The sequence below is a fragment of the Nicotiana sylvestris genome, chromosome 10, assembly GCF_000393655.2.
Source record: "Nicotiana sylvestris chromosome 10, ASM39365v2, whole genome shotgun sequence".
Taxonomy (NCBI): domain Eukaryota; kingdom Viridiplantae; phylum Streptophyta; class Magnoliopsida; order Solanales; family Solanaceae; genus Nicotiana; species Nicotiana sylvestris.
This window is the reverse complement of record NC_091066.1, coordinates 132,837,420-132,855,523: the sequence shown is the minus strand read 5'-3', so window position 1 is coordinate 132,855,523 and position 18,104 is coordinate 132,837,420. Positions and strand designations below refer to the sequence as shown.

General features: G+C 39.1%; 1 protein-coding gene and 1 pseudogene across 2 annotated transcripts; both read left to right on the top strand.

Annotated features, from left to right (window-relative positions):
• Positions 1 to 4,531, top strand: LOC104242146 (protein NRT1/ PTR FAMILY 1.2-like). Of its 2 annotated transcripts, XM_009797146.2 has the most exons (5): positions 1 to 62; positions 232 to 343; positions 433 to 650; positions 2,613 to 3,163; positions 3,582 to 4,531. In XM_009797146.2, the coding sequence occupies exons 2-5, from the start codon at positions 265 to 267 to the stop codon at positions 4,477 to 4,479; spliced, it is 1,746 nt and encodes a 581-aa protein (XP_009795448.1). In that variant the 5' UTR covers positions 1 to 62; positions 232 to 264; the 3' UTR covers positions 4,480 to 4,531. The 2 variants fall into 2 exon arrangements, with proteins under 2 accessions (XP_009795448.1, XP_070016566.1); XM_070160465.1 differs by lacking the exon at positions 1 to 62 and having other exon boundaries at positions 220 to 343.
• Positions 4,532 to 5,049: 518 nt separating this feature from the next.
• LOC104229783 (protein NRT1/ PTR FAMILY 1.2-like) lies at positions 5,050 to 11,657 on the top strand (annotated as a pseudogene).
• The last annotated feature ends 6,447 nt before the right edge of the window (positions 11,658 to 18,104 follow it).

Sequence of the window (18,104 nt, the reverse complement as noted above, 5' to 3'; positions counted from 1 at the left end):
CTAATTTTACTGAATACGAGAAGTATCTTGGAAGCATCGAATTTAAGGCGAGGTAATAGTAGGTAATGTATTGTAAGGTTATGAGTTCTAATTTTCAAGACATGATAATTAACTGGGTTCGAAATATAATGTTTTATGACATATTAAATAATTATTTAACACAAATACTATGCAAAAGTCCTGTGGTTTAATATTTTTACTCTTTCGTTTTCTCTCTTGTTCACATTAAAGCCAAGAGTGAACTGAAGAGCAATACAAGGACTGATGGTGAAAATGGACAGAAAAGTGGAACTTGAGGAGAACCCAAGAAAGGGTGGTCTTAGAACCATGCCTTTCATCATTGGTACTTCTCTTTCATATCTTTTTCCTTTGATTTTCTTTAATTAAATTGTTTGTATCCTCAATGATTTTTTGTTTTATTGGGTTTTCCAGTGAATGAATCATTTGAGCGGGTGGCAAGTTATGGTTTACAAACAAACATGATAATCTACTTAATGGCATTTTATCAAATGAGTGCTGCCACTGGAGCTAGTATTCTTGGAATATGGACTGCACTTTCAAATGGTTTGGCCATTGTTGGGGCCATTATTTCTGATTCTTACTTGGGTCGGTTCAGGGCCGTTGCCATTGGATCCATCTTCACTCTTATTGTGAGTTGTGCCATTTCATAATTTCAGGGAGATACACTTTTTGCAATGCTAATTGTTTCATCAGTTGGAGTCAATCTGGCTTTTATCGTTTGCTTTAGTTGTTCTAGTTGGTTTGAGTTTCTCTAACAGGGAATCAATTCTTATAGTTCTTGGGTGCTTTAATGTCATGTCAATGCATGTTACTAATGGTGATGTCTGGGCCAAGTTGATCTCACCTCGACTATTTCACTGGTACCTGCTACCTCTAACTAGGATAGGTACTAGGTAATTGTCCCACCAAGACTTAGGCTGATGTGAAGATTTTTTTGTTTTTGTTTTTGTTGTGATTTGAACCCTGGTCTCCAATGAAATTTATCCACTTTTAGGCCACACCCTTGGTGTCCATTAATGGCCAAAGGGTAAATTAGTTAGTATCTTATAGGTGAAAGAGATGGATTCATGTCTTAGAGATACCCAGAGTGAGTCCTTTCTCTAATCGAACTCTTTGTGAGTATCAAATGTTGCCAGTTCAAAAAAGTTGTACTTGAGTAGCACTCAGCGTTCCATGTTCACGAGCGCTGGGAATTCCCATTTGTCTCGTCTAAACGAGTGCATCTCTTCTTGTTGAAGTCTCTACTCTACTTCCACAGCCCTCACCACTTAGTTTATGTTATATTTGGGGCACTCTCATGATTTAACTCTAAAGGGAAGTGGTGAAGTTTGTTGTTAGGTGCACATCACGGGTTTGAACCTTGCTGCAAACAAATATGCTCGGTATTTAAGTGAAAAGGGTAGAGGAGTGGGCTCAATATCCAACGAGTTTCGAACCGTGAGCCATTGGCCTTCGGCTATTTCTCGTTTCTCAAAAGAATATGTTAGAACCAAGTTACAAGAAGTAAAGATTATATTCCTCAGTAGCCTGGTCAGGTGTGCCAACTTTGTTTTGCTAGTAATCCCATCATACCAATTGAAGGAGACCTTGCAGATTGATTTTGTTTCTCAGTATGCTCATTAGAATAAGAAGCTTTTACCTTTACCATATACTGCAATTAGTACTATTGTGCTATTGCAAAGGAGTACTGGTTTAGCAGACCATTAAAGCTACAAAGATAGTCAAGAGAGCCTCGGCCAAATGGATTAGAGTGAAGTGAAAGACTTCTATCTTTTAACATTAGGATGAGCAATTCGTTGTAGAAGGATAATTAACAAAACAGAAGGTCTTAGTTAATCCCTACTCTGGTTGCCTTGAACGGAAGGCATTATTTACATTCACCAAGAAATGCAACAGATGCATGAGCAGCTTATGTTATCCAAATATCAATCAAGCTACATTTGTTTCTGATTTCTTTTGTTCTTCTAACTGTCAGTTTCTAGATTATGTCACTTTAGCTAACTGGTACTTGACCATGTTCATTTCGAACTCCAGCAACTTTTCATCTAAGGAGTTGACCTCTTGGTCCAAAAAGATCTGATACTTTTTAAACATTTCTGTCATTACCTGCTTATGCTGATTAGGTTAAAAAGACTCGTCGAGTACCATATTATCTAATTGTAGGTTTCTTACTTCTGCAGTTGTTGTTAAATAGGACTCTGGTTCTCCTTTAGCAGACAAGTGAAGATTCATTGTTCAACAATTTTACTCCTGTTTCTTTATTCGTTGATACTGTGCTCCATCTATTTCGCAGCAACTTTATCATTATAGGGGAAACAAATATCTCAGTCCAGTTTCTTCTCTTTGTTAACCTCAATGAGCATTGATATAATGATAATTTATCTGTCAGCATTCAAGATAATGTAATTTGTTCCTGAGTTCATCTCTTCAGCATTTTTTGTTCATTCTATCCTTGGCTTTCTGCTGCAAGTAACTGCTGCTTGAATTCTCATAAAACTCAACTATTTTGGTGTTTGACTAATATCATATCTTTGGTCTCCTTCTCATATTAGACTTATATGGCTAGAGAGTTTAATGTTCCTCTTCAACAGGGAATGATTATTCTTTGGCTCACTGCAATGATTCCACAACTCAAGTCTTTACCCTGCTATCAGTTTCTACATGTTTGTAATGGAGCAACAGCAGTCCAACTTGCGGTCCTATTTTCATCTTTTGGGTTTATGTCCGTTGGAGCTGGTTTTGTTAGGCCTTGTTCTATAATGTTTGGTGCCGATCAATTGGAAAAAAAGGAGAACCCCGAGAACCAGAGGCTTGTTGATAGCTACTTCAACTGGTACTACGCTAGCATAGGGATTTCAACAATTTTTGCAGTTACCATTATTGTTTACATTCAAGATCGTTATGGATGGCAAGTTGGATTTGGAATCCCTGTTATCCTCATGTTTTTCTCTGTCTCGATGTTCCTAATCGGTTCTCCTCTTTATATCAAAGTGAAAGCTAAAGAAAGCTTGCTCATAGGATTGCTTCAAGCAGTTGTGGCAGCTTTTAGGAAAAGACGCACTTGTCTTCCATTGACTGGTTGTGATGACTGCTATCATCGTCCACTTGAATCAGCTCTCTTGGCACCGTCAAATGATTTCAGGTCAGTGCCTCTTATCTTTTCCTCAGTGGCATTTCCATTTTCAATATTCCGCGAATTTTCCATGCATTTTTTGTTGAAGGGGAGTCTTGACGTAATTGGTAAAGTTGCTGCTATGTGACTAGGAGGTCACGGATTCGAGCCATGGAAATAGCCTCTTGCAGAAATGCAAGGTAAGGCTGCGTACATAGACCCTTGTGGTCCCGCCCTTCCCCGGACCCGGCATACCGGGAGCTTAGTACATGACATCAGGCTGCTCTTTTTTCCATGCACTTTGTGTAAATAATCAAATGTGATTCGAAGACTTTATGATCTATTAATCACAAAACTGCAGCTATAATTTTGTCAAAAACTCTTTTGCCTTTATCAGTGCTAAATGGTATTGCAGTTCATTGACATAAGATTTCATTGTATATTATAGGTGCTTAAATAGAGCTTGTGTGATTCAAGATCCTCAAAGAGATTTGAATCCTGATGGATCAGCTTCAAATCCGTGGAGTCTCTGCAGTGTGGAACAAGTGGAATCACTGAAGGCTCTTCTCAGAGTACTTCCCATGTGGACCAGTGGTATTATGATATTTGTGACAACGAGCCAATTCTCATTTTCCGTACTCCAAACGAAGACTATGGATAGACATATATTCCCTCAATTTGAAATACCAGCGGCATCATTCAGCGTGTTCATGATTATTGCATTAACAATCTGGATTACCTTCTATGATCGTGTTTTGGTGCCTTTACTATCAAAATATACTGGACTGCCAAGAGGGTTAAGTCCTATCACCCGAATGGGGATTGGCTTAATTGTCTCCTGTGTGTCTATGGCATTGTCAGCAATAACAGAAAGTATAAGACGACAAAGGGCAATAGAGGAAGGGCATGACGACGACCCAAGTGCTTTAGTAAACATGTCAGCTATGTGGCTCGTGCCACAGTATGCACTACTCGGAGTGGCTGAAGCTGCCCATGCAGTTGGACAAATTGAGTTCTTCTACTCTTTGTTACCCAAAAGCATGTCCAGTATTGCATCAGCTATGTACACAATTGGCACTGCTGTGTCGAGTTTAGTTGGAAGTCTTCTGGTGAGTGGGGTGGATAGGCTTACATCAATCGGAGGTAAAACGAGCTGGCTCTCGAGCAACATTAATAGGGGTCACCTGGATTACTATTTCTGGCTACTTGCTTTTTTAAGTTTGCTCAACTTCTTCTATTTTCTGGTCGTCTGCCGGTATTATGAACCTGGCAATGATAGGAGCTGTAGGTTACCTCATGAGTCAGAAGAGCAACAATGTGATTATAGGCTTTTAACGGAATCTTGATGATATGTTGTACAGTACTGCTGAATAAAGAATTACAACGTTAGCCAATTAAGTGGTTTTATATGTTTAGACCTCTATATTTTTGTTAATTTACCCCAAAATGATGTTTAAGTATTAGCTGGAGCAATAATATAAAGTTAATAATTGTGATAATTGTGAAGGAAAATAACGTCTACCCAAAAATATGGAAAGTTGTTATTGCTCCAACTAATGCTTAACATTATTATCAATCTTTAATATTAAAAAAATTCATATTGTTTCAACTATTCAAGAAAACACCGGAAAGAAAATACTTTCTTAAAATAAGTCATTTCCCAGAAAATATTTTCCTCATACCAAACACATACACGTAGATAGTAGTTGTAGTATTAAGCTCTATCTAATCAGGGGGTTAGCGAAATTGAAAACAAGTTCTTAATTTCTGTTAACTGCTTGTATTTACTTCATCCAGCTGCTATAGATATCCTCCTCCAAATAGAGCAGCTTGAGCCCATTTACTAACACAAACTGTTTCTCCACCTTCAATTCATGACCAATTTCTCGCTTTAAATCAATTAAATTAAATAATATATGAAGTACTACCAGTACAAGAAAAAATATCTTGCGAATAGTTTGATATTTTCCTTTATAATCATGAATCTCATTATTTTGCAGATAGTGATTTAACAAAAGTCTAAGGCTCTGAGCAATAATATATAGGACCACCGATATATTGTTTCTTTTGTCTGTTTGACAGTTCTCTTTCCTGACATTGTATGAACTACTAGTAGCTATTTCAACTGGTACTATGCTAGCACAGGGATTTCAGCTATGTTTGCACTTACTATTATAGCTTATATTCAAGATTATTATGGTTGGCAAGTTGGCTTTGGTATTCCTGCTATCCTCATGTTTTTCTCTGCATCAATGTTCCTAATCGGTTCTCCTCTTTATATCAAAGTGAATGCTAAAGAAAGCTGTTGAAGTTTGGCAAATTTGTCCCACATCGGTGGGCTCTTGAATTTTGGGGGATTTACCCCCTATAAAAGAAGGCCTAATGTTTAGGATTTAAACACACCTCTCATTTGTCTTCTCATCTGTTTAAGACATTTGTATCTTCTCTCTTTAGTATTATTTCACTTGTATTTTTGGAGTGAAATAAAATATTGGTTGTGTCCGAGGAGTAGGCAAAATTAGCCGAACCTCGTAAATTCTGGTGTTCCCTTTATTGTTGTTTTATTGTCTTATTTATTATTTGGTGGCTGTCATAATTTTTGGTATAGTAGTTGTGACTTATTCACACTATATACATTTGGCTTCCGCAACAATTGGTATCAGAGCCAAGGTACTGTCTAAGTATGCTCTGTGGTTGCAGCATAGTCTGATCTTCCACATCAGAAAAGATTTATCTTGGTAACTGAGTCAAGGTTCTGTCTGAGTATGCTCTGTAGTTGCAGCTTAGTCTGATCTTCTACATCAGAAAGGAAATAATCTTGATTTGTGTCGTCAGCTATTAAATAATATTTGTGTCAAATATGGGAGACAATAAACAAGAAGAATCTACATCAAGTGTCAACAATACGTCATCATTGGCATCTTCGCTTATGACAAGAATTGTGTCAAATGCGAAATTTGCGGTAGAAATTTTTGACGGGTCCGGACATTTTGGGATGTGGCAAGGCGAGGTTCTAGATGTCCTTTTTCAACAAGGGCTAGATCTGGCCATTGAAGAAAAGAAACCAGATGTTATTGGAGAAGAAGATTGGAGAATTATCAACCGTGTTGCTTGCGGTACCATTCGATCCTACCTTGCTAGAGAGCAGAAATATCCATACACAAAGGAAACTTCTGCAAGTAAATTATGGAAAGCACTGGAGGATAAATTTTTGAAGAAAAACAGTCAAAATAAATTGTACATGAAGAAGAGACTGTTTCACTTCACCTATGTTCCTGGTACCACGATGAATGAACATATCACCAGTTTCAATAAGTTGGTCACAGATTTGCAAAATATGGATACAACTTATGATGATGGTGACTTGGCCTTGATGTTGTTGGCGTCACTTCCTGATGAGTACGAGCACCTTGAAACTACTCTACTCCATGGAAATGACGAAGTTTCTCTCAGAGAAGTTTGTTCGGCTTTGTACAGCTATGAACAAAGAAAGCGAGAAAAACAGAAGGGCGGAGAAGGAGAAGCACTATTTGTGAGGGGTCGTCCTCAAAATCAAACGAGGACAAAGAAGGGAAGATCCAAGTCAAGATCCAGACCCAGCAAAGATGAATGTGCCTTTTGTCGAGAAAAAGGGCACTGGAAGAAAGACTGTCCGAAGTTGAAGAATAAGGCCAAATATAATAATGGAAAGGCCATTATGGATTCAAATGTAGCTGATTGTGATGATTCAGACTTCTCATTAGTTACAACAGAGTCATCAACATCATCAGACATATGGTTGATGGACTCGGCTTGTAGCCATCATATGTGTCCCAACAGGGACTGGTTTGTGGAATTTCAAGAATGAGAATATGGAGTCATCCACACAGCGGATAACAGCCCTCTTACCTCATATGGCATTGGTTCAATACGATTAAGGAACCATGATGGAATGATCAGAACATTAACAGATGTTTGATATGTACCGGATTTGAAGAAGAATCTCATCTCTGTGGGAGCCCTGGAATCAAAAGGGTTCAAAATCATTGCAGAAAATGGAGTGATGAGAGTATGCTCCGGTGCACTAGTGGTAATGAAGGCTAATCGGAAGAATAATAATATGTACCGCTATCGTGGCAGTACAGTTATTGGGACAGCGACAGTGACATCCAGTGACGACAAAGAGGCAGAAGCAACCAAGCTATGGCACATGCGCTTGGGACATGCTGGAGGAAAATCCTTGAAAACTCTATCAGATCAAGGATTGTTAAAAGGAGTAAAGGCTTGCAACTTGGAGTTTTGTGAGCATTGTGTTAAAGGGAAACAGACAAGGGTTAAATTTGGTACATCGATCCATAATACTAAAGGCATTTTGGATTATGTACACTCTGATGTTTGGGGTCCTTCCAAAACACCTTCATTGGGTGGGAAGCACTATTTTGTAACCTTTGTTGATGATTTTTCCCGAAGAGTATGGGTGTATACAATGAAGAGCAAAGATGAAGTGTTGGGAATTTTTCTCAAATGGAAGACGATGGTGGAGAATCAAACAGGCAAGAGGATCAAGTGTATTCGCACAGACAATGGAGGTGAATACAAAAATGATCATTTCAATAAGGTCTGTGAAAATGATGGCATCGTCCGACACTTCACTGTTAGACATACACCACAACAAAATGGAGTGGCAGAACGTATGAACCGGACCTTGCTGGAGAAGGTACGGTGTATGTTGTCCAATGCTGGCTTGGGCAAAGAATTTTGGGCTGAGGCAATTACATATGCATGCCACCTCATTAATCGTCTACCATCTGCTGCTATTGATGGCAAGACACCATTTGAAAAATGGTATGGAAAACCTGCTGTAGATTATAACTTTTTGCACGTGTTTGGCTCAACTGCATATTATCATGTGACGGAGTCAAAATTGGATCCAAGGGCAAAGAAGGCTATTTTTATGGGAATTACTTCTGGAGTCAAAGGATATCGCTTATGGTGTCCTATGACAAAGAAAGTAATATTCAGCAGAGATGTTACCTTTGATGAATCTGCTATGGTAAATAAGGTAACAGAAGACACCAAACAAAATAAAGGTGCTTCTAAGCAGGTGGAGTTTGAGGGAAAATTTATTTTTCCTACACAAGAAGCAGAGGAGGAAACAAATGAAGATTACCCTCTGGAAGGAGAGCCAGTAGAGGAGATTCCAACTCAGGAACCTCAACAACAACTTGAATCAATAGCAACCAGCAGGCCAAAAAGAACAATAACGAAACTTGTTCGTCTCATAGAGACGGTTGCTTGTGCAACCTCAATTGTAGTTGATGATGTTCCTACCACTTATAAAGACGCTGTCCAAAGTTCAGAAGAAGATAAGTGGAGGATTGCCATGAATGATGAAATACAGTCTCTTCATCAGAATCATACATGGAGATTGGCCAATCTCCCGAAGGGAAAGAAAGCAATTGGGTGCAAATGGGTATTTGCAAAGAAAGAAGGATTTCCTAACCAAGTAAATGTTCGCTACAAAGCAAGATTGGTGGCCAAAGGATATGCTCAAAAGGAGGGAATTGATTACAATGAAGTGTTTTCTCCAGTTGTAAAACATTCCTCCATTAGAATTATGTTGGCTTTGGTAGCACAATTGGATTTGGAACTAGTTCAGATGGATGTAAAAACTGTGTTTTTACATGGAAACTTGGAGGAGGAAATCTACATGACTCAGCCAGAAGGATTCAAAGTTGCTGGAAAAGAAAATATGGTGTGCAAACTTGAAAAATCGTTGTACGGATTGAAACAATCTTCTAGACAATGGTACAAGCGATTTGATGAGTTTATGTTGCGGCAAGGGTACAAGAGAAGCAAATACGATCATTGTGTGTATTTGCACAAGCTTAAAGATGGTTCCTTTGTATATCTTCTCCTATATGTTGATGATATGTTGATAGCTTCCAAGAATTCGGAAGAAATTGATAAGTTGAAGATTCAACTGAAGAAGGAGTTCGAGATGAAGGATCTGGGTGAGGCAAAGAAAATTCTTGGCATGGAGATAATTAGAGATAGACGTTCAAAGAAACTCTGTTTATCTCAGAAAGAATATTTGAAGAGAGTACTACAACGTTTTGGCATAGATGACAAGACTAAGCCAGTTAGTACTCCACTTGCTCCCCATTTTAAGCTAAGTACTACTATGTCGCCAATGGATGAAGCTGAACGAGAGTATATGTCAAAGGTACCATACGCAAATGTTGTTGGTAGCTTGATGTATGCAATGGTTTGCACAAGGCCTGACATTTCACAAGTTGTTGGAGTTATTAGCAGATATATGCACAATCCAGGGAAGGAGCATTGGCAAGCTGTGAAGTGGATTCTACGGTATATTCATAATACTGTAGATGTCGGGTTAGTTTTTGAGCAGGAAGACAATCAGTCTGTAGTTGGATATTGTGACTCAGATTTTGCGGGTGATCTGGACAAACGAAGATCAACTACTGGTTATGTGTTTACTTTTGCAAAGGCACCAGTTAGTTGGAAGTCTACTTTGCAGTCAACAGTTGCTTTGTCTACAACAGAGGCAGAGTACATGGCTATTACAGAGGCTGTGAAAGAGGCAATTTGGCTTCAAGGATTGCTAAAGGAGCTTGGTGTTGAACAAAAAGGTATCACAATTTTTTGTGATAGTCAAAGTGCTATTCAATTAGCGAAGAACCAAGTGTATCATGCAAGGACGAAGCACATTGATGTTCGGTATCATTTCGTACGAGAAATCATAGAAGAAGGTGGAGTCACGGTGAAGAAAATTCATACTACAGAGAATCCTGCTGATATGCTGACAAAGGTGGTGACTGCGGTCAAGTTTCAACATTGTTTGGATTTGATCAACATTGTTGAAAACTGAAGATTAAAGATGAAGACACAATCAAAATTTGTTATTGAGAGAAAATTGAAGATGTGGAATTTTGCCAAGGTGGAGATTTGTTGAAGTTTGGCAAATTTGTCCCACATCGGTGGGCTCTTGAATTTTGGGGGGATTTCCTCCCTATAAAAGAAGGCCTAATGTTTAGGATTTAAACACACCTCTCATTTGCCTTCTTATCTGTTTAAGGCATTTGTATCTTCTATTTTTAGTATTATTTCACTTGTATTTTTGGAGTGAAATAAAATATTGGTTGTGTCCGAGGAGTAGGCAAAATTAGCCAAACCTCGTAAATTCTGGTGTTCCCTTTATTGTTGTTTTATTGTCTTATTTATTATTTGGTGGCTGTCATAATTTTTGGTATAGTAGTTGTGACTTATTCACACTATGTACATTTGGCTTCCGCAACAAAAGATTGCTCATAGCATTGTTTCAAGCAGTTGTAGCAGCTTTTAGGAAAAGAAACACCAGTCTTGCATTGGCTGATTGTGATTACTACCATCATCGGCAACTTGAAACAGTGCTCGTGGCACCGTCAAGTGACTTCAGGTCAGTGCCTCCATCTTTTCCTTAATGTCAATATTCCTCAACTTTGCCATTCACTTTGTGTAACGCAATAAACTATGATTTGAAGTGTCTATGATCTATTAATCACACTACTACAGCTATAATACTCCTGTCACAACTCTTTCACCCTTTCCGATGCTAAATGATATTGCATGTTATAGATGTTTAAATAGAGCTTGCATGATTCAAGATCCTCAAAGAGAGTTGAATCCTGATGGATCAGCTTCAAATCCGTGGAGTCTCTGCACTGTCGAACTAGTGGAATCATTGAAGGCTCTTTTCAGAATATTTCCCATGTGGTCCAGCGGTATTATGATCTTTGTGACCATAGGTCAATTTGCATTTTCCATACTTCAAACAAAGACCATGGATAGACATATCTTCCCTCAGTTCGAAGTACCAGCAGCATCATTTTCTACGTTCCTGATTATTGCTTCAACAATCTGGCTTATCTTGTATGATCGCATTTTGGTCCCTTTACTATCAAAATATACAGGACTGCGAGAAGGGCTAAGTCCTATCACCCGAATGGGGTTTGGCTTAGTTATCTCCTGTATGTCTATGGCATTGTCAGCAATAACAGAAAGCATAAGACGACAAAGGGCAATAGAGCAAGGGCTTGAGGACGACCCAAAAGCTTTAGTGAACATGTCAGCTATGTGGTTCGTCCCACAATATGCACTACTCGGAGCGGCTGAGGCTGCCCATGCAGTTGGACAGATAGAGTTCTACTACTCTATCTTACCCAAGAGCATGGCCAGCATTGCACCAGCTATGTACACAATTGGGACTGCTGTTTTGGGTTTGGTTGAAAGTATTCTGGTGAGTGGGGTGGATTGGCTTATATCAGCCGGAGGTAAAACGAGCTGGCTTTCGAGCAACATAAATAGGGGCCACCTGGATTACTATTTCTGGCTACTTACCTTTATGAGTGTGATCAACTTCAAGATAATGATGGTATGTTGTACTGCTTTGCTGAACAATGGACCTAGAAATGATGGGAGCAATAGGTTATCTCATGAGGCAGAAGGGAAACAATGTGATTATAGGCTTTTACCTGAATCTTGATGGGATGTTGTACTGCTTTGCTGAACAATGGACTACTATGTTAGCCAATTAAGTGTTTTTATATGTTCAGAGTCTTTAGACCTCTACATTTCTTCATGTATTTTATGACTTTCCTGTACAAAAATGTGAACATGGGTTTTTGATTCTCAGTTTAGTACATTGTCGTTTGCAATGGAGGCTTGAGTGTATGGGGTAAAATTGGTTAGTGACAGCTGGGCGAATGACGGAATGTCGCGTGGAACTAAAGACAGGTGGGATGTGAGTCAGCAAACAGCTGACACCGAATGTAAGCATACGACCGGTGCTGAACGAATCCCGAAGACAGAGTAGCTGGTAACAAAGATTCAAAGAATTGCCATCGGATACAATTTAACGGGCAGCCATTACAGAGAATTTCTGCATTTATAGCCAACCGTTATGCATCCATCAAGGAAGGTTTTATTCTCATTCAAGAGGAGCTTGATTTGGGGATCTTGTCTCCCTGAATAGAGCTATAATAGGAGGATTAATATCCATTGTAGATACGAAATACTCTGCATACAAAAAAGTTATAATCTACTTTCTTCTTACGCTCAATCGTAGTGCTTGAACATTGCTCTCACTCTTGCCATCAGAAAGGCTGAGTTTTTAATCAGGCTTGTAATTTTCTTTAATTTCATTCGATAATCTTATTTCTATTCTTATTTATTTAATAGTTTTGGGTCAAATTGTTTTACTTGTCTATAAACCACGCTATAAATTTAACTGTACTGTTTTATGGGTAAACAGTTTGGCGCCCACCGTAGGGCATAAACAGTTGTGTAATTGCTTTGATCCATTCGTTTGTTACTAACAAGTTTTGATTCTTTTCTTAGTAAAAGAAAAATCAGAAATGACAGCTAATTATGTCAACTATGTCTACAATGTTGGAACATACAATGAGCGAGAAGATGAGTTCCAGTGTGATGATTCAACTAGCGTAACCCGCAACGAAGGAGATGGGACAACCCCAATAAGCGAAGGCCAGTATCCTCGACACATGAGGGGCCTAACTCTAGATGATGTGGAGGATGAGCACGTTGTTGAAACAGTCAAAATCTTAAGAGAACAACAAAAGGCGATTATGGATCACCTCTCAAGGCAAGATCGTGTGATGACAGAATTGAAGCATGCGTTATCGGGTGCCTCCAATAATGCTAATGGAAGGGTTCTGGTTCCTCCCAGCATTCCCGTAAATCAAACGGTTCAAAGAACCGATAATAACGCTCCAAGGGATGAGGTCGGTTTCGATGAGGCCGGAGGGACTGGTAATAACAACTTAAATGATCCTTTTAAACCGAGCTCAAGATATTCATGTACGAATGGATCAGAACGTGAAGGAGTTTCATGCTCGGATGGATCATATCCCAAGCACGTTGTATGTGTTAAAGGGTCCAGATTCAAACAAGCATACGTAGTTGCCGTTTAAACCAAATGCGGCACTGGAGTTGATCCTAAAGAGGTTTAAGATGGACGATATTCCAAAGTATGATGGGAATTCGGATCCACAGGAGCACATCACGACCAACACTACGGCAGTAAAGGGAAAAGACCTAGCCCAGCATGAGATCGAATCAGTTTTGACCCAAAAATATTAAATAAATAAGAACATAAATAATATTAGCAAATAAAATTAAAGTGAATTACAAGCCTGACTAAGAACTTAACCTGATGGCAAGAGTGAGAGCAATGTTCAAAAACTAAGACTAAGCATAATAAGAAAGTAGATTAGATGGACTCTTGTATTTTCCTTTTATATTCTTTTATTTAGTTTTTTTGTTGTTGCTAATTTTAAACCTTATCAAATATATTCTTTTATTAACTCTTTATTGTAGCCTCCTCCAACTACGCATCTAAAGAATCTAACCCTCCAAAAGGATTAGATGTCATATTAACTATGTAATGCTTTATATTCCAAAGTTATTGGCTTTTGGAGGGGGGGTCTTAGTAAATAGGAATCTTACATAAATGTCCTAAAGTGCCTATGCGCCTCATATGGGCCTCGATGAGGAGGTTAAACGACGCTTTTGGGAGAGGTTGGATGAGATTATACATCAGGTACCACCTAATGAGAAGTTATTCATAGGAGGGGATTTCAATGGCCATATTGGGTCGAACGGAGGTATGTATGACGAAGTGCATGGAGGCTTCGGTTGTGGGGAGAGGAACAAAGGAGGAACCTCGTTACTGGACTTCGCTAAGGCTTTTGGGTTGGTGGTTGCTAACTCTTCCTTTCCGAAGAGGGAGGGGCATTTGGTTACTTTTCAAAATGCGGTGGCGAAGACTCAAATTGACTATCTCCTACTCAGGAGGCGCGACAGAGGCTTGTGCAAGGACTGCAAGGTGATTCCAGGTGAGATACTTGTGACGCGACATAGGCTCTTGGTGATGGACGTTGGTATTATGGTGAAGAGGAGGAAAATATCGGGTCGAGGAAGACCGAGAATCAGGTGGGGAGCCTTAACTAAGGACAAAGCTCAAGAGTTGGAAGGGCGGTTGTCGGTTATGGGAGCTTGGAGAAGCAGTGGTGACGCGAACTCTATTTGGTCAACGACAGCAAACTGTATAAGAGAGGCTACAAGAGAGGTGTTAGGGGTCTCAACGGGTGTCTCCGGCAGGCACAAAGGAGAATGGTGGTGGAATGAAGTGGTACAAAGTAAAGTGGAAGCCAAAAAGGAGGCGTACCGGGCGTTATGGGGGAGCATAGGTGAGGGGAAGAGGCGAGCATGCATGGAGAGGTATAAGGTAGCTAGGAAGGAAGCGAAGATGGCGGTCACAGAGGCTAAGACTGCGGCTTATAGTCGTATGTACGAGGAACTAGGGGGAAAAGGAGGGGAGAATAAGTTATTTAGGCTGGCAAAGCTGAGAGAGAGGAAAGCTCGAGATTTAGACCGAGTGAGATGCATCAAGGACGACGATGTGAGAGTATTGATGGAAGATTCCCAGATTAAGAGGAGATGGCAGACTTACTTTCAGAAACTTCTTAATGAAGTAGGGGATCGGGATATTGTGATCAGTGAATTGGAGCATTCCGTGAGTCACGCTGACTCTGGGTACTGCAGGCGCATCGAGGTTGAGGAGGTCGTGGGAGCTATGAGTAAGATGAGTAGGGGCAAAGCGACCGGGCCTGACGAGATTCCGGTAGAATTTTGGAAGTGTGTGGGGAAAACAGGTTTGGAGTGGTTGACTAGGTTGTTGAATGTTATTTTTGAGGTAAAGAGGATGCCAGATGAGTGGAGGTGGAGTACGGTGGTCCCACTATATAAGAACAAAGGTGATATCCAGAGCTGTAACAATTATAGAGGTATCAAATTATTAAGTCATACTATGAAAGTATGGGAGAGGGTAGTTGAAGCAAGGTTGAGGATGACGGTATCCGTCTCCTACAACCAATTTGGTTTCATGTCGGGTCGTTCTACTACAGAAGCTATACACCTTGTTAGGAGGTTGGTTGAACAGTACAGAGATAAGAAGAAAGATCTGCACATGGTGTTTATTGACCTAGAAAAGGTGTATGACAAGGTTCCTAGAGAAGTTCTCTGGAGAAGCTTCAAGGCAAAAGGCGTGTCGGTTCCCTGCATTATGGCGATTAAGGACATGTATGATGGGGCAAAGACTCGAGTTAGGACAGTGGGAGGCGACTCTGAGGATTTTTCGGTTGTTATGGGGTTACACCAAGGTTCTGCGCTCAGTCCATTCCTATTCGCCCTGGTGATGGATGCGTTAACACATCACATTCAAGGGGATGTGCCATGGTGAATGCTATTCGCTGATGACATAGTTCTAATTGATGAGACACGAACCGGTGTTAACGAGAAGCTGGAGGTTTGGAGACAAGCTCTTGAATTTAAGGGTTTCAAGCTTAGCAGGACAAAGACGGAATACCTGGAGTATAAGTTCAGCGCTGAGTAGAGAGAAGTGGTCATGGATGTGAGGCTTAAATCACAGGTCATCCAAAGTAGAGACAACTTCAAGTACCTTGGGTCGGTTATCTAGGGGGAGGGGAGATCGAAGAGGATGTTACGCACCGTATCGGGGTAGGATGGATGAAGTGGAGGTTAGCATCTGGAGTATTGTGTGACAAAAGAGTGCCACTGACACTCAAAGGTAAGTTCTATAAAGCGGTGGTTAGGCCGGCCATGATGTATGGGACTGAGTGTTGGCCGGTTAAGAAATCACATATCCAGAAGATGAGGGTAGCAGAAATGAGGATGTTGAGGTGGATGTGCGGGCATAGTAGGATGGATAAGATTAGGAATGATGATATTCGAGATAAGGTGTGCGTGGCTCCCATTGATGACAAGATGCGGGAAGCAAGGCTCGGGTGGTTCGGGCATGTTCAGAGGAGAAGCCCAGATGCTCCGGTAAGGAGGTGTGAACGACTAGTTGTGGAGGGCTCGAGAAGAGGTAGAGGGCGGCCTAAGAAGTATTGGGGGGAGGTGATTAGGCAGGATATGGCGATGCTTCAGATTTCCGAGGACATGGCACTTGATAGGAATATGTGGAGGTCAAGTATTAAGGTTGTAGGCTAGGAGGTAGCTGAGTATTGTATTATGTCATAACTTTGGGGGACTAGTTTGGTAAGGATACTATTTTGATTTTGCTTGGTATCATTCCTCTTGATTTCATGTTGTTCTTATTTTTCATATATATATATATATATATATATATATATATATATATATATATATATATATATATATATATTTCTTTCATATTGTTTCTGTGGTGTTACTAGTATTGTTTATTTTTGTTCTTTTGTCTTATTGAGCCGAGGGTCTTTCGGAAACAGCCTCTCTACTCCTTCGGGATAGGGGTAAGGTCTGCATACACACTACCCTCCCCAGACCCACTAGTGGGATTACACTGGGTTGTTGTTGTTGTTGTTACATAAATGTCCTAAATAAGTCATAACTTACCAACCTCTAATCATCAATTATAGACTTATCAAAACTAGCCAAGCATATATAAAAATTGAAAACCCAAATAAATAATATTCTTTCTCTTCAAGAATCACACACAAAGATTTACTACCATATTTTTAAGCGTGATCAACAACATTATATACAAGACGGAAAGGAAATTCATGGATGAGGTAGCAAACAAGGTGATGAACTAAAAAAAATCCAAAAATCTAGGCAAAAAAGGATCTTTTTTAATGGGTATGGTAGAAATTCATTGAAAACATATAGATCAGTCAATATACAAATTTGAGGAAGATTGGAGGTGATTTGGACTGATTTAGTATCAAAATTCGTAGTTAAAATCAAGTTCAAAAAATACTTTTGCGACACATGTATCAAATATGTATCAAGCATGTATCACAAACACATATATAAATGGATATATATGTGATATCCATTTGATACAAATATGATACATATGTGATACACAATGTGATACACATATCATTTTTTTCATGCTCATCTTCTACTACAAATTTTCTATTCAAACCACCTCAAAACTCCACGACATTATCCCAAAACTGAGATTCAAATTCCTTAAGATGTACTCAATCTATTCTAATAACATCCACTAAAAAAGAAAGCAAAAATTTGACCTTCTTTTGGCTACAAATATCTAATATTAGTAACATTTGGCTAATATTAGTAATTTTTTATGAATTGGCTAATTTTTACAATAAGCTACTTATAAATGGACATAGCTGGTAGTTTCCCTTTAGTAATTTCCCTTCCAACTCTTTTAAAATATTAAGGGTGTGTTTGGTATAACGGAAAATATTTTTCGGGGAAAATATTTTTCAAGAAAATGTTTTCTTGCAAAACAAGTAGTAATCTTATTTATTTTCCGGTATTTGGTATGCAAATTAAGGAAAATGACTTCTCAAGAGTATTCATAAATAATTTAAATATAATAAACATGAAGCCATAAACTTTCAAACCAACAACCTTCCGAACCCATAAATTTCATAAACTTTCGAACCGCCAAACTTTCAAAACCGCGAAATTTCGAACTCGTAAACTTTATAATTTCTAAACCCGTAAACTTCCAAACACATAAACTTCCAAACTCATAATTTTGGAACTTGTAAAATTTTGAACCTTTAAATTGATAAATAAAAAAATTAAAACCGAAAAATATATTTAAATTTTTTTTTCGGGGGGACAGTATAACTAAAAAAACAGAAATTTAAATTACAAATAAAAATCAAAAATAAAAAATTTTGTGCGGGGGGTTGGGGTGGGTGGTGCAGAAAAACGAAAAAAATAGAAATTTAAAATTACAAAAATAATATAACAACAACAACATACCTAGTAAAATCGCACTACTGGGGTCTGGAGAGGGTAGGATGTACGCATACCTTACCCCTACCCCGGAAGGGTAGAGAAGTAAAAAAAAAAAAATGTGGGAGGGTGGGGGTGGGGTATTAGGGTGGGTGATAACGAAAATACTGAAATGTGAAGAAAA

What these genes read in the sequence shown, in the direction of transcription:
- LOC104242146 (XM_009797146.2), top strand. Translation starts at nt 265, where the DNA reads ATGGTGAAAATGGACAGAAAAGTGGAACTTGAGGAGAACCCAAGAAAG. An exon ending in AACCATGCCTTTCATCATTG is followed by an intron (nt 344 to 432) that starts GTACTTCTCTTT and finishes TGGGTTTTCCAG; the next exon opens with TGAATGAATCATTTGAGCGG. An exon ending in GCACCGTCAAATGATTTCAG is followed by an intron (nt 3,164 to 3,581) that starts GTCAGTGCCTCT and finishes TGTATATTATAG; the next exon opens with GTGCTTAAATAGAGCTTGTG.